General features: G+C 44.2%; 1 protein-coding gene across 5 annotated transcripts; it reads left to right on the top strand.

Moving 5' to 3' along the window:
• The first annotated feature begins 59 nt into the window (after nt 1-59).
• ZNF892 (zinc finger protein 892) lies at nt 60-17,925 on the top strand. 5 transcript variants are annotated; one of them, XM_047853497.1, is made up of 5 exons: nt 60-169; nt 6,941-7,112; nt 10,286-10,391; nt 10,874-10,960; nt 15,186-17,925. In XM_047853497.1, exons 2-5 carry the CDS (start codon nt 7,080-7,082, stop codon nt 16,454-16,456), a joined length of 1,497 nt encoding a protein of 498 aa, XP_047709453.1. In that variant the 5' UTR covers nt 60-169; nt 6,941-7,079; the 3' UTR covers nt 16,457-17,925. The 5 variants fall into 5 exon arrangements, with proteins under 5 accessions (XP_047709453.1, XP_047709455.1, XP_047709452.1 ...); XM_047853499.1 differs by lacking the exon at nt 60-169 and adding an exon at nt 5,243-5,336; XM_047853496.1 differs by lacking the exon at nt 60-169 and adding an exon at nt 5,725-5,992.
• The last annotated feature ends 3,281 nt before the right edge of the window (nt 17,926-21,206 follow it).

Consider the following 21,206-nt stretch of genomic DNA (forward strand, 5'->3'; position numbering starts at 1 on the left):
AATTTCTAGACCACTCCATAAGAACGGGAACTATTTCATACCTGTGAGCTGCTGTGTCCTCAGTGTGATGCCTGCCACTTATTATATATTTTCTCAATGAATGAATACCTGTCTAGTCATGAGAACTTGAGTCCTCAATCAAAAGCACTTTCCAGAACTAGAGACTTCAGTAAGAAAATTAATGAAGCTAATACATCTGTAGGACTATAAATACCTTCATGATAATTGTGCTATTAGCTCTTAATCTACTGTTCTTTGAGGTTCCTGGAGTCCTGGTTTGGGTATGCCCTGTTCTTCACTAGGGACATCATCCAGCATCAGTTGGCTCTTCTGAACTTTGGCTCTTCTGCCCTCTAACCTGACCTTTGGTCTCTAGTAGACTAACCCATCACCCTTGTTTCCAGGTTAGCGGTTGTGTTTTTGTGTTACATGTGTTTAGTCTCATTGATAGCTAAAATTCCTTAGTGTAGCTCTGCCATTCCATCCATATTTTGACATAACACCTTCCCTTTCTCACATTGTATTCGTGTATAAATGCTGAAGGGAAAGAATATTTATGCCGAAAGTTCTCAGTCCAGTTGCAAGCCAGCTACAGCCATGGCAGCTGGGTGGGGTTCCAGGCTGAAGAAGTCAGCCACAGTGAACCAGGAGATGGCGCTATGTCTAATCTCAAAGAATATCACAAAGCAAAGTTAACTCCAGGCATAGGTCATCCATGAGCGGTCCTCCTTTAGTACTAAAGCAGCAGACATGAGGCTGTAGCTGAGAGCCGGGCCACCGGGTCTATGAGACATGCTGTCCTCCTTGCCCTCAACATCAGTATCTGCGAAACCAAAATGCAGACTGTCCTATCCACGCCTACACAGTGGAGGCAGAGATTGGCTTCCTCACACCTACATCTTGAGAATTCCTGCTTATCGCTTCTCGGCCTTTTGGCTAAGATCAAGTGGAGAATTCCTGCTTAGTAATAAAGCAGTAATTCCCTGGAGCAGCTGAGAGAACATGAACACCAAGATGAGGACAGGTTCCTCGTGTCTAGGCGTGTTTTTTAAAAAGCACAGTTCTTTTCTTTTCTTTTCTTTCCTTTTTTATTTTTTTAAATTTTTCAATGTTTTCATTTTATTTAAAAAAAATTTTTTTTAATGTTTATTTATTTTTGACAGAGAGAGAGAGAAAGAGCATGAGCGGGGGAGGGGCAGAGAGAGAGGGAGACACAGAATCCGAAGCAGGCTCCAGGCTCTGAGCTGTCAGCACAGAGCCCGATGCGGGGCTCGAACTCACAGACCATGAGGTCATGACCTGAGCCGAAGTTGGACACTCAACCGACTGAGCCACACAGGCGCCCCTCATTTTATTTTTTAGAGAGACAGAGTGCAAGCAGGGGCAGAGGGAGGGGGAGACACAGAATCCAAAGCAGGCTCCAGGCCCTGAGCTGTCAGCACAGAGCCTGACGCAGGGTTCAAAGTCACGAACCCTGACGCAGGGTTCAGGTCAGGGGAATGACCTGAGCCGAAGTCGGGTGCTTAACAGACTGAACCACCCAGGTGCCCCCAGTTCTTTTCTTTTTTTTTTAAGTAGGCTCCACACCCAATATCAGGCTTGAACTCACAACCCCAAGATGAGAATTGCACACTTGGGGTGCCTGGGTGGCTCAGTCAGTTAAGCGTCTGGCTCTTGGTTTTGGCTCAGGTTGTGATCTCCCAGTTCGTGAGTTTGAGCCCTGCATCAAGCTCCGTGCTGGCAGTGCAAAGCCTGCTTGGGATTCTCTCTCTTTCCCCCTCTCTGCCTCTCCCCTGATTGCGCTCTCTTTCTCTCTCTCTCTCTCTCTCACTCAAATAAATAAACTTAAAAGAGGCACATACTCCAAGAGTCACACCAAATAAGCCAGCGAGGCACCCCTATTTTAATTTCTTGTACCATATTGGCATTACAATCGGTGAAGGATAGAGAATGAGCATGACGCTCTCTTCTTTCATCTTGTTAATGAGCAGGAACCTGGAACCTTGGAAAGGACAAATGGAGTTAATAGTGAAGCCCAATAGCAGAGGCCACAAAAAAAATCAGTCCCCATGATGATCGAAGATCTCATGTCCAACCTGCTAAACATGCCATAAGTATCCTGTAAAGATGTGGATTCCTTTCCTTCCCTTCACACATGTGTCTAAAACCTATGCAAAGTCTGCAGAAGAGGCAATTGACCAAATAAACTAGGATCAACTTACTGAGCCACTTTATAGAACCTCATGATTAAGCAACCTTGCAATAGCTAGTGTTGATAATAAGCATTAACTAATGCTTACTGTGGCAGAAGCCGTTAGTTGCCTAAGTTGTAGTTGTACTTTTTTTCGTCCTTAACAATAGGAAATCCAAGGCTCTTCTGAGCACAGCAGAGTGCTCAGCTTTATTTCTCAGCCTGTCTTGTAGTGAGGTATGGCTAGTCAGACCAATGAAATACTGATATATCAAATGTCAGGCCAGTAATGTATTGATGTGTCAAATATCAAGCAAATGATATGTTAGTATAATTGGAATTTGTTGGACAGGACTTTTGGGGACACCTTCAAAGGGAGGGACAGCTAAAAAAAAAAAAACCCTTTTGCTTTTGCTCTTCCCTTCTTCTCTACCTGGAACGTGGATTTAGTGGCTGGAATTTCAGCAGACATCTTGTGACTTTGAGGATATAAGCCATGCCTGAAGGATGGGAAGGGAGAAAAGCAAAAGACTTCTGATTCCTTGGTGATCTTATGAAGACTCCATACCAGCTCTGGACTGCCTAATCCTAATCTTGAATGAGAGAAAATAAACCCTTATGTATTTATCCACTATATTCACAGCCAAAGGAAATTCCTGTTAAAAGTTGACGGGCAGAAGGAATTTAACTGACCAGATTCCTCCTGTTTACCCCACACTTTCAGGTTGCATCATCCAGCCACCCCTAGAAAGGCCAGATCCCAAACCATTGTGTGGCACTTCAGCAAGCCTGGAAGTGGTGCAAGGAACCGGAAACTGGAGCTGTGCAGTTGTCTGGGCTGTGGCAAGCAACGGGGAGAGACTGGCACTCCCAGCAGATAACTGTACAGCTGGAGGTGGTGCAATCAAATGTCCGAGTTAGTTCACAGGTTCTGGCAGCTGAGTTGGAGCAAAGAGCTGAGGCTATGTGCCCAAAGGTAACATGTAACATAACTAGGTACATGACTCAGGCCTGATTTATTGCCTTTGCTATTTCACTCCCAAGTTTGATTGCCTGTCTCACATCTGCCTTCCTTTCTCAGTACCCGAGACCTTTAGCACCTCTCTCTTCTGTTGAATCTCATGTCCCTGAAACCTCCATCTGTTTGCCACCCAGATCCTACCTTTACATTTCCGGTTTTGCCCTCTTCCAAGGTCACTAAAGGATTCCTTTTATATCCTCTGCATATCCTTTGATCTCTCTCTATATATCAACTTTCACATCAAAGTAAATGGCCTTTAAAGGCAGCTTCTTAAGGAATGCAAAGATACGTTCCTGGTGGGATGTTGTGGCAAACACAGACTAAAGGGAAACAGAAGCCCTCAGCAAATTTAGGAAAACTCAAGGACCATCTACCCTTAAGAGACAATGGGGACTCATTGGGGATTTTTATCTTAAAAAAATAGAGTGGAGTGTTCCAGCTCCACTCTACTGTGGGACACCAATTTATGTGCTTGGGCCAGCTGGTAGTGTCTAGGGCTACCTTATTTCTAAAGTAGGGCCTCTGGGGGCACCTGGGTGGCTCAGTCACTAAAGCACCTGACTCTTGATTTCTGCTCGGGTCATGATTTCACGGTTCGTGAGATTGAGCCCCAGTTGGGGTTCCATGCTGACAGCAGGGAGCCTGTTTGGGATTCTCCCTCTCTTCCCCAACCCCTGCCCCCCCTGCTCTCTCTGCCCCTCCCCAATTCTAAAAAAAAAAATCCCCAAAACTTTAAAGTAGGGCCTCTGTAAATAAAAGGAGGGTTACAAAGGACGTCCAAGTTTTCCAAAATCATCCCAAATGAAAGCCAAGAAAAGCAACAAGGACAGTATTAGTTTCGGGCATTTGTACCTTCTCTACAAGTACAGAGAATATACTCAGTTCTGTTTATCTAAGTAGCAGTAAATACTCTGGGATACTCCTCCCATGGAGTTTAGTCTGTAGTGTTGGAAGACACCCCCAATAAATAAAATTAATTACATGTTAGAAATAGAAAAGTGCTATGGAAAAGGTCTGGAGGTGAGAGAGCAAGCTCTGTGGATACCTGGGGGTATCTACCCAGGGTGTCTATCGAGGCAGAGGAACAAGCACAAAGGCTCCATAGTGGAAGCATGCTTCACTCAATTGAAGAATGACAGGCCAGTCTGGCTGCAGCGGAACAAATAAGGGGAAAGTGGTAGAAGATGAGATCAGAGAGTTAGTGTGGATGGTGGAGATCTTGAAGGGCTCTGTGGGCCATTGTACGGACTTTGGCTTTGTTTGGAGATAGGAGAGCAAGTGTGTTGAGAATAGGATACACAGGGCAAGAGTAGGAGTGAGACCAGTTGGCAGGCATGTGTAGTGATCCAGGCAACAGATGATGGGTGCTTAGACCAGGGTGGCAGCACTGGAGGTGGCGAGAAGTGGTCAGATTCTGTATGTATTTCGAGAGTACAGCCAACAGGATTTGCAGAGGAACTGGATGTGGGTTGTGTGATAAAGAGGACGATGACCACAAGGTGTTTGAACTGAGCAACTAGAGGGACGAGTTGCCATTTACTGAAGTAGGGAAAACTGCGGGAGTAAGAGTTATGGCATTGGGGGAGGAAGGATCTCAAAAATTCAGTTTTGAACGTCCTATACTAGAGATATTCATTAAACAAGTAAGGAGTTGAGGAGACAGCTCAAGGTCAGAGGAGAAACCTATGCTGGAGATATAAGTTGGGAGTTGATCACGTTTGGATGGTATTTAGAACATCTAGATTGAACAAGATTACTGAGAAGTGTTCACAGAAAAAGAAGAGCGGTCCAGGGATTCCAACATTTAGTTGGTTTCCAAATGAGCAGCTTCAGCATCCCTTGGGAACTTGTTAGGAATGCAAATGCTCAGGTCCCACTCCAGATTCCTGAATAAGGGTTGAGTTTAGCACTGTTTTAACAAGACTTCCAGGTGAGACTTGGAAGTTTGAGACTGGGAAGTTTAACAAGACTTCCCAGTTTGAGAACCACTGGGTTAGAGGCTGCGGTCACTTTATATCATCTCTGTTCCCGCCACAATGGGCGGACTGATAATGGGCGCAGAAAGGAAGCGATGAGACGGCCTCCCCTCCCGAGGGAGCACTGCCGGTAGAGAGGGAATCCAGGGTAGGTCGGGGGTGGCGCCCATGGCTCGTCACAGTTGCGGGGCAGTGAACGTCCTCTGCGAGGCGGGAGTTAGTGCGGCCGAATACATCTTCTGAGCCGGGGCCCAGCGTCCTCATCCAAGAAGGAGGGCCTAACACTCTTGGAAGGGTTTCTCAGGGGCCTAACTCTCTCGGCCACCCAATAAGTGCGCGACTTCGGTACAGTGCCGGCCCGGAGTGGGGAGGGCCGCCTGGCCAACATCCCGCAGAGTCCTCTGGGAAGCGACCACCGGTGACGTAGGCCGCGCCCCGCGGAGGATTCTGGGAGTCGTAGTTCAGCCTCGAGATCGGGCCGGCTCAACTTGGCCCCGCCGGCTCTTAGATGCCTTTGTTGCTAGGCCGGGGCTGCTTCTGCGTGGTGCGGGAGGTCGAACCTGGGGTCGAGGAGGCCTAAGCGCGGGTCCTTCCAAGTCTGAGTGGACGGAAGGAGGGCGGCGGGAGGGCCCCAGGGTGGCGCCAGGCTGCCCTGCGAGGGTCGCGCGCGCGTTCCCGGGCCTCTGAGTGCACCAGAGCGGGGGACCCCCGGGGTCCCTCGCGCGTTCGCTGCGCCCTTCTTCCGCGGCCGTCGTCGCCTGCGCTGGCCAGGGGAGGGAGTCTCCATGGAGCCTGGGGGCAGAGGTGAGAATTTCGGAGGGATGCAGCCGCAGAGCCTGCTGGAGTGAAAAGAAGGGAAAGGCTGCCCTCTGGCTGGGGCAGGCTCCGGAAGGAGAAGCATCACCTCTTCTCTGTGAGACGACAGCCCTTTCCAACTGGTTGGTTTCCCGTTAGGGTTTTGAGGGAGAGCCCGCTACCCCATTGCCCTGCGCGTCTTTAGGATGATGTGTGCCTCCCTTGTCCCCCAGATCACCAGATTTGACAATTTGGCTTTTTTTTTTTAATTTTTTTTAATGTTTATTTATTTTTGAGACAGAGAGAGACAGAGCATGAACGGGGGAGGGTCAGCAAGAGGGAGACACAGAATCTGAAACAGGCTCCAGGCTCTGAGCTGTCAGCACAGAGCCCGACGCGGGGCTCGAACCCACGGACCACGAGATCATGACCTGAGCCGACCGCTTAACCGACTGAGCCACCCAGGCACCCCGACAATTTGGCTTTTGATAATGACTTCGTTTTGTCCTCACGGGAACCCTGTAAGGTGGTAGGAAGAAGATTGTTGTGCCCATTTGCAGATGCAGAAAGTGAGGTTTCTAGAAGTCACAGGATTTGTTTAGAAGACTAGATTTTTTTCCACCCATAAGACTCATCGATTTTCTAAGAATGCCAGTATTATATCTGAAAAGCCAGTGTTCAAAAGGAATTTAACTAGTCTTCCTTCATCCTGTGATTCTGGAATAGGACAGGAACAAACCATTAAGTGAGGAACGGATGGACAGACTCTTGAGTATTACTTTGTCATTCAGCAGATGATAGATAGAAATAATGTATTTAATTTATGTGTCTAGATGTTCACTGCAGAGTTCTACTAGAATTTAAGGGCAGAGGATAGGAGGAATGGGAGGTCGTGTTTGTCTTGATTCAGGAATGTTGCAGGATTGTGCCTTGATTTCCTGTGTTGACTTTTCTTAGGTGACAAGTAGCTGTGTATGGAAGTTTCTGCAAGTTTACCACAAGGCAAGAGTAATCGTCATGGCTCCTATCTCCACTTGTAGGGTCGCTTTCTGAGGACTCAGACCTTCCCGGTGCTGAAAACCCTAAAGAAAATGACATGATCACTGTGTTGCTGACCACTGCATCCCAGGTGGGTTTAGTTTTCTTTTTTTTTCTTTTGTTCTCAGAACAGGAATACAGTTTCTGCCATTGTTATGGAATCGCTCAGCCCTGTTTCCTAGACCACTGGGTTCATCCTGATAAAATGATGAGTGACGAGCCTGACAGTAAATGCTCCTTACTTGTGCAGAACTTTCCTTTCAGCATTACTCCTTGATCCACTTAGTACTCGATTCACTCTTACTAGCTCTTCAGTACTGTCATTGGCCTCATGGTCAGATGCAAAGTGATAAAAGCCAGTTTCCCTGCCTCATGAAATTTACTGAGGAAATAAGATAGAGATAAAAAAAAAAAAAAAAAAAGATAGCTAATCAGCAAAAATGAAAGTCATTTCATACAGAAATGACTGGTACAGACAAGTCCTAAAAGGCCTTGGAAGAGGTTTTCCTCCCCCCCCCCCCCCCCCCCCCCCCCCATCCTCTAGAGAACTTGGGATAAAAAATACCGGGATAAAAACTGCACTTTGGAAAATATGAGAGTAGATAATTAGAGAATAGAATACAGAATTATTCTGTATTGCTTTGGCTTTGGCCAAAAGTCTGTAAGTGAGTTGGAGGTCTTCAAAGGCTATGTGTGTCACTGTAGAGTGACCTGAAGTGTGGTAAGGGAAGCTTAGGTCCGTAGCCAGACTGCAAGAAAACCTACACTGGGTCTCATTCCAAAGGTAAATAAAGCCCCACGAAAGTTTGTAGAGGCCCGGCAAGATGAAACACGCCTCCCTCGGATTGAAGGGAAGTTAGTCAAGATGCTTCTGCTAGATCTGGCCCCGGATGATGAGACAATGGCAGACTCTGTGGGAAAGGCACTGGGACTGTTTGACAACTTCACACCTGCCTCACAGCGCACTGTGAAACACTGGGGGCTCTGATCTGAATTTGTAGATCTCGTTCAGAAAACAGGGGAGAGAAAGTAGCATCTGCTGGACAGTTTCCGGTTGATCTTCCTGTGTCTTCCAACACCAGCACGTGCACACAGGGCAGCAACTCCATAAACAAGTTTGACTGCTATAATTCTCTCAGGGAACTAAAGTCTAAAAGGAATGCCAGTTAGTCTGTTACTGTTAGCATTGTTTGTAAAGGGAGAAGACCATAAAAATTGTATTGCTGTGTGATCACTCCCGAGGCATATGGTCTTAAGGGACCAGAAACGTAAATAGAGGCAACTGGGTGGCTCAGTCTGTGAAGCCTCAGACTTTAGCTCAGGTCATGAAATGTGGGAAATAAAGAGTTAAATTATTTCGAGCAGGGGATTTTCCAAGTAGGTAGTTCTTCTAACTTTATTTTATTAGGCGAATTATTTTACCAGTTGTTTTAGAGGGCTGTGTCATAAACGTTAGAATGCTGACTACAAGCAAAATCACCCAGTATATTCATTTATGCGCTCAGGGAGCTATGGCAAAAGTGGTGGTTCAAAGCAAGACAAGACTGTTTCATTTGCTAGCATCCCAGAGACTGGTCTGTTTTAATGTATCACAGTTAAAGTTGTACAGAAAGTTTTTTTCGTGTAGAATTAGAAAAAATATTAGACATCTGTCTTATCAGGAAATCGATTCAGCTATAGATTCAGAGGACCATTACCCACTCTGTTCCCTTTCCCTACATTTTAGTAGACAGTCTGAACTGTGTGCCTGCCATCTAGATCAAGGTTAGGCTTGCCCTCCTGCGGTGTTTTCAACGTATGATATGTTCTGTTCCCCTCTCCACCTCTCTTCCCACGCATATTTTTTTTTGAGCAAGAGTGAGTGGGGGAGAGGCAGAGAGAGAGAGGGACACAGAGAATCCCAAGCAGGCTCCACACTGTCAGCACAGAGCCTGAGGTGGGGCTTAAACTCATGAACTGTGAGATCATGACCTGAGTTGAAATCAAGAGTCAGATGCTTAATCGAGCCACCCAGGCGCCCCTCCCACGCACACTTTTATAGAACATCCCGTGCAAACTTCCTGTGTTCCTTCCTTCGTTCAGCTGTTTGACACATACTTAGTGTTCCTGCGCTGTGCCAGATAACTAGGGTTGCTTCAGTGAGCAAAATTGGACCCGGTTAGCCTCTGTTCTCCTGGAGCTCACTGTCTAATGAGAGAGACAGACATTAATCACAAAGTCCCCTCAGTGTGTGCAAAACCCAAGAGAAGTGAACTTGGTGCTACAACCCTACAAGCCCAGGGAAGGCTTCTCTGAGGAGGTAACACCTGAGCTGAGATCTGAAGTGTGAGTAGGATTAAAATACCTGAAAGGCCCCTCTGTGCTTACAGCTTGGAGCCTGGAGCCTGCTGGGGATTCTGTGTCTCCCTCTCTCTCTGTGTACCTCCCCTGCTCGCGCTCTGTCTGTCTGTCTCTCTCTCTCTCTCTCTCTCTCAAAAATAAATAAGCATTAAAAAAAATTTTTTTTTTTTTTAAATAGCTGAAAGGATCAGATGGGGGAGAACATTCAAGAACAGGAAGCAGCATGTAGAAAGGGGTGAAACGGAGTGTGGCACACATTTCAAGCAGCTGAAAGGCAGCCACCAACTGGAGCACAGGGAACATGGGGGGAGTCGTGTAAGATAGGTTAGAAAGTAGATGGAGCAAAGGACGGGGGCTATCAGATTGATCAGGGCCACTATGAGAAATGGTGAGAACACGTTAGGAACTTTCATACTTTGGGCTTGAGACACTGTTTTACAAATAAATATATATTCTGTGACGTGTAGCAAACATCTTAATTTTTAATACGTATTGGACTGATTGTGTTCTCAAAGGAGAATTAGAGAGAAAACTGTTTCCTATTTCTTGAACCCCTTATATTTTAAAACCATATCACAAAGAACATAGTTAACTCATAATTATATTTTCTCCACTTTCCCATGTCTAAATGGTAACGATGTCTGTAGTTCTATAATTTAATTTACCAATGCATAAACTAATGACTTGGTGCCTTCAGATTTTACAATGAAGGTTCCTTGCTTCTTTCCGGTTACATGCAATTCTGATACATTGAGGCAAGGAGTGAGTCTGTGGCTACAGATACACCAGAGAATCTTACTGTTGGAAGGGATGTTAGACGTCATTTTGTCTAACCCTTGTGTCCATCCTCTCTTTCTGCTCTGAGTGCTTCTCAGAGGCTTCTGGAAGATCCCTTGGTGAGCACTGGTGTGTTTGCTTTTTCAGGAGTCATTGGTAATCAGGGATATGGCCGAGGCTCTCACCCAGTGGAAGCAGCTGAACCCTCCTCAGGGAGATGTGCCTGAGAAGCACAGAAATCTGGTCTTGCTGGGTAAGGACAGCTCCCTCCTCCACTTTGAACTTACCCAGTGTGGTTTCTTTGCTTCCTTAGTTCCTAGGAGTTCTGAGGTTCTTAGATTCAAGGATTCTTCATCGTCGTGTAAGTCCTGAGACAGGCAATGTCTACTTTTGTTTCTGGATACACGTTTAACCCTCCCACAGTTAGAGATGGACACCTTTTGATTATATTTGCCAGGTGGTAGCATCCTTCTTCTCTACTCCATGACCAAGGATGTTGAGATGAAATTCTACTGAAGATACCTCTTAAGAAATGGATGCTTATTCTTTTAATAGAGAGAGCTATTCTTTTAATAGAGACTCAGTTGTTCTGCTCAGATAGACCCCATATCCTCTTCCTCCCTTCTTTTAAGCACCATTGAGGGAGAAATCCAAAACCAGCCTTTCTCTTTCTTTCTCTTATGCTGTCTCTCACCGACCTCTTGACCAAACTAATTTTTCTTTTCCCATGAGCAGGGCTTCCAATTTCCAAGCCCGATGCGATCTCTCCTTTGGAGTGCGGAAAGGAGCTGGAGAGAGAAGTCTCAAAAGCAGCTCTTTCAGGTGAGTGATGACATAAAACCCAGATGGTCATTGGGATCAAATGGACCAAAGCATCTTCAAAGTGCTTGTGGAGGAGCCTTTCCAGATTTCGTTAGACCCGTGAAAAAGTTGAAGTGAAGTCCCTTTCTCCCATGCCACATTCCAGCTCTGTGGATGGTCATCTATTAAAATTCATAATTTAAAAAAAAATTTTTTTTAGAAAGTAATACTTTCCACCCTTTCAAACCAATTCTTTTACCCAAATAAGGTACAATGAAATCAGCCATTTTTTTTTTTTGATGAGTCACCATTGAAACCATATTTATTTCCTACCTGGGGATAATTGTATCCTGAAAATTCACTAAGCATGATTTTTTTTTTTTTAGGTCTTTTATTTTTATTTTATTTTTTAAATTTACATCCAAATTAGTTATCATATAGTGCAACAATGATTTCAGGAGTAGATTCCTTAGTGCCTCTTACCCATTTAGCCCATCCCCCCTCCTACACCCCCTCCTGTAACCTCAGTTTGTTCTCCATATTTATGAGTCTCTTCTGTTTTGTCCCCCTCCCTGTTTTTATATTCTTTTTGCTTCCCTTCCCTTATGTTCATCTGTTTTGTCTCCTAAAGTCCTCTTATGAGTGAAGTCATATGATATTTGTCTTTCTCTGACTGACTAATTTTACTTAGCATAATACCCTCCAGTTCCATCCACGTAGTTGCAAATGGCAAGATTTCATTCTTTTTGGTTGTTGAGTAATACTCCATTGTGTGTGTGTGTGTATATATATATATATATATATATATATATATGCACACCACATCTTTATTCATCCACTGATGGACATTTGGGCTCTTTCCATACTTTGGCTATTGTTGATAGTGCTGCTATAAACATGGGGTTGCATGTGTCCCTTCGAAACAGCATACCTGTATCCCTTGGATAAATACCTAGTAGTGCAATTGCTGGGTCATAGGGTAGTTCTATTTTTAGTTTTTTGAGGAACCTCCACACTGTTTTCCAGAGTGGCTGCACCAGCTTGCATTCCCATGAAATCAACGTTTTAATATTTGTTAATTATATGTTTGGGTGTTAGGTTCTAAACTAGGCTTTTTCATATATTTTTTATCTCTGCAGGATAAGGTGACTTTTTGTCTCAGACCAGATTGTCACAGATTGACTAAAAATCAATCTCTGAGTTTCCCCTTGCCTTTCTCTCTATGTAAGTGGACACAGCATAGTATAGTGGTTGAGTGCAGATTTTGAAACCACTTTGTTCAAAGCCGGTCTCAACTACTTACTAGCCCTGTGACCTTTGACAAGTGAATTATCCTCTCTGTGACTCAAATTCCCCAGCTATAAAATGGGGATAATGATCGCACTTAACGCCTAGATTTGCTGTGAGGATCAAATCAAGTAATCCAAGAGAAATGCTTCGACTAGTACCTAGCTAAATGCTAAGTAAATGATAGCTATTAAGTCCTGGTAACTTTTTTGTGATAGATACCATGAATTTGACCTGATCATTTCTATCCAACTAGATACTGCAGTAGACTGCCAGCTAGTTTTACTTCCTTTGGTCTTACCCTTATCTAACTGACGCAGCATATCATTACTAGATTCCCCACTCTGCCAGTTCTGTATTATTCTACCTGCTTCTAAAGCTTTTGTTACTACCTGCCTAACCGTTTTATCTTCTGTATTCTCCAACTCGAACCCTTAACACCAGACAAGCAGTCTCTTATTTTCTTCCGCCAACTGTGTGTTCTCCAAATATTTGGGATTTAATTCCTCCACTCCCCTTAGCTGAAAGTCCATTTGCCTTTAACTTATTTCTGTCTATTTGCTTTTTAAAATCCCAGGCACTTCCCTGATTATGATGTGTAGCTCACAACATTGTATTATATTGATTTACTTTATTTATTTATTTTTTTAGTTATTTTATTTTTATTTTTTTAATGTTTATTTATTTATTATTTTTTTAATCTTTTTAAAAAATTTTTTTAACTTTTTTTTTTTTTAATTTATTTTTGAGACAGAGAGAGACAGAGCATGAATGGGGGAGGGTCAGAGAGAGAGGGAGACACAGAATCTGAAACAGGCTCCAGGCTCTGAGCTGTCAGCACAGAGCCCGACGCGGGGCTCGAACTCATGGACCGTGAGATCATGACCTGAGCCGAAGTCGGACGCTTAACTGACTGAGCCACCCAGGCGCCCCAATGTTTATTTATTTTTGAGACAGAGAGAGAGCATGAACGGGGGAGGGTCAGAGAGAGAGGGAGACACAGAATCTGAAGCAGGCTCCAGGCTCCAAGCTGTCAGCACAGAGCCCGACATGGGACTTGAATTCACAGACCGTGAGATCATGACCTGAGCCTAAGTCAGAAGCTCAACTGACTGAGCCACCCAGGCACCCCTTTAATAAAATTTTTTTTAACAGTTGTTTATTTTTGAGAATGAGAGAGACAGAGCATAAGCGGGGGAGGGGCAGAGAGAGAGAGGGAGACACAGAATCCGAAGCAGGTTCCAGGCTCCAAGCTGTCAGCACAGGGCCGACGCGGGGCTAGAACTCACAGACTGCGAGATCATGACCTGAGCTGAAGTCAGACGCCCAACCGACTGAGCCACTCAGGTGCCCCTATATTGATTTATTTTATGTAGAGTCATGGTTGGAATAGAAATTAAAGACCGTTTAAGCCTGAAAATAAACATTTTTAGCATTTTTAACTTTAATCCCAAAATTCTTACTCAGAAGCCTAGGATTTGGAGCGGATATCCTGACAAGTTGGGACCAATCTGAGCATGTAGAGATTTGGCCTTCTCCTCCCTACATGCTGCTCATTTTTTTAAACGTATATATTTTTAAGTTTATTTATTTATTTTGAGAGAGAGAGAGAAAGAGGGAGAGCAAGAGCATGTGATCAGGGGAGGGTTAGACAGAGAGGGAGAGAGAATCCCAAGCAGCCTCTGCACTGTCAGTGCAGAGCCCGACGCGGGGCTGGAACTTACAAACCACGAGATCATAACCTAAGCTGAAATCAAAAGTTGGACGCTTAACTGTCTGAGTCACCCAGGCACCCCTCATTTTTTTTTTTAAACTTCATTCCATTTAATTGTTTATAGTTTGTTGTTATTGGGCAATCAAAGGTGATCAGTTACTTCTTTTTTTTTTTAATCTTTATTTCTGAGAAAGAGAGAGAGAGAGAGAGTGTGTAAGCGGGGGAGGAACAGAGAGGAGACACAGAATCCCAAGCAGGCTCCAGGCTCTGAGCTGTCAGCACAGAGCCCGACGCAGGGCTCGAACCCACAGACTGTGAGATCATGACCTGAGCTGAAGTCAGACGCTCAACTGACTGAGCCACCCAGGCACCCCAATCAGTTACTTCTTAATCACCAAGCTTTGTGATGGTGTAAATTTGTCGATCTGGACCACTTTGAATGCTAGCTTAGAGAATCTGTGTCTCCTCTTGAGGCAACAGAACCACCAGAGATTTTTGTTTAACAGCGACAGTTTTGAAGGTTAGTCTGTTAGCAGTGATTGGGAAATACTAGGATGGGGAAGGATTGGTGGCAAGGAGATCAGCTACTGATGGCTATTCTCAAAGCACGAAGCACAGAAGCTCCAGCGAGGGGGTAATAGGGGGCAATCCCTGAAAGACTGTCTTCTCTGTCTCTGCCACACCCGGTTTCTAAAATCTTATCTGCCATTTCCCCACATCACCTCTGTTTAGTTTTCTCTGTTATTCTTTCTCATCTCCTACCCTACTAGGTAGAGGAATTTTGAGTACCTGCTCACTGTCTCCCTTTTGTGCAGCTGAACTTCTTTGCCCTCCCATCTTTGTTTTCTCATGTTCTCTCAAGATTGCAAAGCTATTTTTTTTTAATTTTTTTTTTTAACGTTTATTTATTTTTGAGACAGAGAGAGACAGAGCATGAACAGGGGAGGGGCAGAGAGAGAGGGAGACACAGAATCTGAAACAGGCTCCAGGCTCTGAGCGGTCAGCACAGAGCCCGACGCGGGGCTCGAACTCACGGACCGTGAGATCATGACCTGAGCCGAAGTCGTACGCTTAACCGACCGAGCCACCCAGGCGCCCCTGCAAAGCTATTTTTGAGAGCTTTCGAGTTCCTGTGTTCCCTGTAAGCATTTTTTCATTGCTTTGTTTTTCATTATTTTCCTACCACATCAAATATTTTTCTTTCCTGTGTAGGAAATGGTACATGTGTATTTTTGTTTCTTTCAGACTGGGAGACAAGACCAGAGAGTAAGGACCTAACTCCAGAGCAGGATATTTCTGAAGAAGAATCAGCCCCTGGGGTGTTAATAGGAAGATTTCCAAAGGAAAGTTCCAGTGAATACGAGGATTCTTCAGAGAGTCAGCAGGAAAACCATGAGAAACATTTAATACAGGAGGTTGTCACTCAGAAGAAATCTTCTGGGGAGAGAAGTTACCAGTGTCATGAATTTGGGAGAAGTTTTAGTCGAAGGTCATTACTTGTTCAACAGCAAGGAGAGAGACTACATAACTGTGATTCATTTAAAAAGAACTTAAAACAAAATTCAGATCTAACGAGGCACGAGAAAGTTTGTGCAGAAAAGAAACCTTGGCAGTGTAATGAGTGTGAGAAAGCCTTTAGTTACTACTCAGCTTTTGTCTTGCATCAGAGAATTCACACAGGAGAAAAACCCTACGAATGTAATGAATGTGGTAAAGCTTTTAGCCAGAGTATACATCTTACTCTACACCAGAGAATTCATACTGGAGAGAAACCCTACGAGTGTCATGAGTGTGGGAAAGCCTTCAGTCACCGCTCTGCCCTTATTCGGCATCATATAATTCATACTGGAGAGAAACCCTATGAATGCAATGAATGTGGGAAGGCCTTTAATCAGAGCTCATACCTCACTCAACATCAGCGAATTCATACTGGAGAGAAACCTTATGAGTGTAATGAATGTGGGAAGGCCTTTAGCCAAAGCACATTCCTTACCCAGCATCAGGTCATTCACACTGGAGAGAAACCCTATAAGTGTAATGAATGTGGGAAAGCCTTTAGCGATCGATCGGGCCTTATTCAGCACCAGAGAACTCATACTGGGGAGAGGCCTTATGAGTGTAATGAGTGTGGGAAAGCCTTTGGCTACTGTTCAGCCCTGACTCAACACCAGAGAACTCACACTGGGGAGAAACCCTATAAATGCAATGATTGTGCCAAAGCCTTCAGTGACCGCTCAGCCCTCATTCGTCATCAGAGAACACACACTGGAGAGAAACCTTACAAGTGTAAGGACTGTGGAAAAGCTTTCAGCCAGAGCTCATCTCTTACAAAGCATCAGAAAACTCACACTGGAGAAAAACCCTATAAGTGTAAGGAATGTGGAAAAGCTTTCAGCCAGAGTTCATCCCTTTCTCAACATCAGAAAACTCATGCTGGAGGGAAAACCAAAGAATACGGAAAAGCCTTTAGTGAGCATTCAGCCTTTGGCCAGCAAAAGAGAATTCATACTGGATAAAGACTATGTAAATGTGGTACATTTGGAAGATTTTTATTGAACATTTACTAAACGTGGTGTGAGCGCTACAGAGGAGTTTAAGAATGTGTTACAAACAAGATATTAATTGAGAAGTCATTGTTGGCGTGGGACATAGCTTACTTAGAATGTGAAGGAGGAGTTTTACATTTTTTTCAGTGCAACAGAGGACTTTGAATCTCCCTGGGGAAAGAGGAAGATTATTTCCAGCACCCTAATGTGTATGTAAGCTTCCAAATCCTTGAGAGAGAAACAGGGTGTGCGATGATGGAAAGAAGACATCTTGTCTGGGCTGGGTCATCTCTTAATGCTAAGGAGATGGAGTTTTGAAGAGATGAGTGGTTCTTTAGGGAAGTTGCAGAGGCAGAAATAAGAGATTGAGAATTCACAATGAGTTTGTCCAGGGTTGAGAGTGGAGGTGAAAGGGAAGTTGTCCTTAGGCTCAAGTACAAGGGCACTTAGGAGGTAGATGGGAAGGAGAGAGAAAGAGAACCGGGGGAATGAACTCAAGAAATGTTGATTGAGATAACCGCTCAAACAAGTGCTCCCAACTGGGGAAATACTCATCAGGTGGTCAGTTGCAGTTTCTACCCTGAAGCCAAGGAGCACTGGCCTGGCAGCCTGCTTCTGCACTTTCTGTCTTTGAGATCTTGCTTGTTGATTTGCTGCCTGCTAAGAATCGCGTTAACTCCAAGGGTCAAGACTGACAGCCTAGAAAGTACAGCAGGGACCTTTGATGTTTTCAGTCTATTTTAAGCTACCTATTTTAAGCTGAGTTCCCTGAGAATGTGCTTATTTATAAAGATGTTACCTCAATTGTCTGTAATTAGTACTTTAGGCTTATTCTTAGTTGTAGACCTGAACTGACACTGCGTATTGGATTGTGAAAGACTTGAAAAGACTCCAAAATACTTACCTTTCACCATTTTACTCTTGCGTAGAAGCAGACGATGTCTTTGTATATATATTTTTTTCATTGAAACTTCAAAGGTTGTCATTGCACACGTTTTGAGTACTGTGTTTTTAGTTTTCACAAGTTTGTGTGTCTTGATGTGGATTTCTTTGGGTTTATCCTGTTTTATGAACTTCAATCTGTAGGTTTATGTCTTTTGCCATATTTGGGGAACATTTAGCCCTCATTTATTTGAATACATTTTTTGGCCCTCACTCCTTCTCTCCTTCCAGGACCCTGATGACATGAATGTTAGATCTTTGATTGTAGTTCCGAAGGTTCCTGAGGCTCTGTTTTTCTTCCTTTTTCCCCCCAGTATGTTTTATCTCACTCTTCTCAGGCTACCATAACAAAACACCATAGACTGGGTGGCTCAAACAACAGAATTTCTCAGTTTTGGAGGCTGGGAAGTCCAAGATCAAGGTGTCAGCTTTGGCCTCTGGTGAGGGCTCTCTTCCTGGATTGCAGAAGGCCATGTTCTTGCTGTGTCAAGCCTTTTTTTCCCCTTTTTCTTTTTTCTTTTTCTTTCTTTCTCTTTCTTTCTTTCTTTCTTTCTTTCTTTCTTTCTTTTTCTTTCTTTCTTTTTCTTTCTTTCTTTCTTTCTTTTTCTTTCTTTCTTTCTTCTTCTTCTTCTTCTTCTTCTTCTTCTTCTTCTTCTTCTTCTTCTGTTTGTTTTGTGCTTACAGGTGAGAGAAAGCTTTCTCTTTCTCTTCCTGTAAAGGTTTAAGTCCTGTCTGGTTAGGACCCCAGCCTTATGACCTCATTTAACCTTAATTACCTCTGAAAAGCTCTGTGTCCAAATACAGTTACATTGAGAGCACTTCAACATGAATTTGGGGGACACACAATTCAGTCCATAGCATTCTGCCCGTGGCTCCCCCAAATTCATGACCATGCAAAATACCTTTGCTCTATCCCAGCATTCCCTCAGATCTTAACTCATTCCAGCATCAAGTCTGAAGTCTTACCTAAATATCACGTAAATCAGATCTGTGTGAGGCTTGAGGTGTAATTTAGCCTGAGGCAAAATTCTTGTCCAGCTGTGAACCTGTGAAACCAGATAAGTTATGTGTTTACAAAATATGATTGTGGGCATATGATAGATATTGTCATTCCAAAAGGGAGAAATAGGAAAGAAGGAAAGAGTGAGAGGACTCTAGCAAGTCCAAAACATAGCAAGACAAACTCCATGAAGTCTTAAGTCTTGAGAACAATGCTCTTTGACTTGATGGCCCACCTTACAGACCCACTGAGGCCATGATCCCACTTTCTGGGCCCACTGGTACAGCAGTCCCACCACCAAGGCCCTGCTGGGCATACCTGCCTCCAAAACTTTGGTTGTTGGCCATCTGGCCTGTTCAAATGGAGGTGATGTCCTCACCCTCTGAAACTGAGGAGGTAGTTTCAAACTGATGATCCTGAAATTGGCTGTCGAGTCCTTCTTTTTTTGAAGCATAGAGCATGTCTAGCTGAGTAGCCCTATTGTCTGGTCCTGTAGGATCTAAGAAGTCCCAGTCTTCCTCCATTTGTCTAGTTTTCCTGTCCCTTTAGTCCCAGCTGGCAGTATTTCTGTTGGTATAATCCCATTTTTATTCCTGGCTTCTGTGAAGAAGGCTGAACTTAATCACACCCATGAGTCACACCCATGATCTCTTTTTCAAGTGGTTGTTTAAGCCACACCCTTAGTGTTCTCTTCCGAACCAGTTTTCTCAGTTTTGCAATATGGGTGGACAGAATTTTCCAAATCTCCAAGTTCTAGGGTTTTGTTTTTTGTTTTGTTTGTTTTTGCTTAACAGTTCCTTCTTCGGTTCATCTCTCTCCTCTCATATTTTGTGATAAGCAGGAAGGAGGACCCAGGCTGCACGTTCAATACTTTGCTTGGAAGTCCGTGTTGAACGTCCAGTTTCATTGCTCACAAGCTGTACCTTCTACAAAACACTAAAACACCGCTCAGCCTGGTACTTTGCCACTTTACCACAAGGATTGCCTTCCTTCCAGTGTCCAGTAATGTGTTCCTCATTTCTGAGATTTCATCAGAATGGGCTTTAACATCCATATTTCTAGTATGCACCTCAAAACCATCAGACTCAACCTGTTACCCAGTTCCAAAGATGCGTCCACATTTTAAAGTTATTTGTTAGAGCAGCACCCCTCTCCTAGGTACCCAAATCTGCTGGAGGTTGCCATTACAAAATACTGTAGACTGGGTGATCAACAGAAATTAATTTCTCATAGTTCTAGAGGCTGGGAAGACCAAGACCAAGGTGCCAGCTGATTTGGTTTCTGGTAAGAGGGTTCTCTTCCTCGCTTGTAGATGGCCACCTTCTTGCCGTGTCCTCACAGTCCTTCCTCCGTGCGTGCATGTGGTGTGGAAAGAATCCTCTCTTCCTGTTCTCACAGGGCTACCAATCCTATCAGCTTAAGACCCCATACTTATGACCTCATTTAATCTCAACCTTCTAAAAGCCCTTTCTCTAGTCACCCATGGGTGTGGGGCGGTTAGGGCTTCAACATGAATTGGTGGTTTTGGAGTGGTTGACATATAATTCAGTCCATAATAATTTTCTCTCTGTTCTTCAGGTTGGGTATTTTATATTGTTCTCTCTTCAACTTCACTGATTCTTTCTCTGCCCCTTGCAGCCTGACGTTGAGTCCATCACTGGGTTTTATTTCAGGTATATTTTTCTGTTCCATTTGATTTTCTGTATTCTGTGTTTTTGTTTTTGTTTTTTCCCGAGGCTTTTTAAAATGCGTGTCAAGCATGTTTGTAATGGTCCATTGAGGCATTTTATGATGGCTGTTTTCAAATATTTATCAGGTAATTCTAGCAGCTGTATCATTTCAGTGTTGGCATCTGTGAGTTACCTTCTCCTGCAAGTGCAGATTTTCCTGGTTCTGTGTGTGATGGTGATTTTCAGTTGAACTCTGGACATTTTGAGTGTTATGTTATGAGACTCAAGCATCCTGTTCAAAGCTTCTGTTTGGACAGGCTTCCTCTGACACCGCTCTGGTGAAGAAGGGGCAGAGGGGAGACTGCCTTGTTACTATAAGTTGGTGTTGGAAATGCAGGTTCATCGGCCTCTACTGACACCTGGATCGGGGTCCTCACTACTGCTGGGTAGGGGGGTAGTTACAACTCCCCACTAGGCCTCTACTGACACCAAACCAGTAAAGAAGGGGAGAAATATCTTGTCTCTGGGTAGAATTGGAGGCCTACTCTCCCCACAGTGTCTCCAATGACACTGCCAGGGTGGAATGGGGAAGGGGTTGGTTTTGAAAATTCTGTCCCTGACTTGACCCTCTCTGACACCAATGTGGTGTGGGGGTGGGGCATTGAGGAGCCTATCACAGACCAGAGAGGGTAGAAGTGTAGGCTCCCCAGTTGGTCTTTAGTGTTTGGCTGGAGTAGGATGGGTATTATCTAAAAATTGCCTGTCTTGCTAGGCCACTCCTTTCCTCCTCCTTTGTCTAGAAAGAACAGACTTTTCTTGGGCCTTTTTTTTGGCCTGTGCCCATTGACATTTCTCAGTTGCCAGCTTCGTCAGAATCTGGTCTGGGATAAATGAAGCAAAACAAAACAAAACAAAAACCACAACCCAAGGAACTCAGTGCTGTGTTGTTCTCCAGGTCTTGAAGAAGGACCAGTCTGTACTCTCTCCACCTTTCAGAATCATCTTATGTGGTTTTATACATAATATCCATACTCTAGAGAAATAGGGGAAAATACTACTACGTGTCCCATGACATCCTTTCATTTGACACCAAAATCACAGGTCAAGT

This window comes from Prionailurus viverrinus, chromosome A3 (genome assembly GCF_022837055.1).
Source record: "Prionailurus viverrinus isolate Anna chromosome A3, UM_Priviv_1.0, whole genome shotgun sequence".
Taxonomy (NCBI): domain Eukaryota; kingdom Metazoa; phylum Chordata; class Mammalia; order Carnivora; family Felidae; genus Prionailurus; species Prionailurus viverrinus.

Coding starts and splice junctions, on each gene's coding strand:
- ZNF892 (XM_047853495.1), top strand. Junction 10,392..10,873: donor CAGAAATCTGGTCTTGCTGG/GTAAGGACAGCT, acceptor TCCCATGAGCAG/GGCTTCCAATTTCCAAGCCC. Junction 10,961..15,185: donor CTCAAAAGCAGCTCTTTCAG/GTGAGTGATGAC, acceptor TGTTTCTTTCAG/ACTGGGAGACAAGACCAGAG.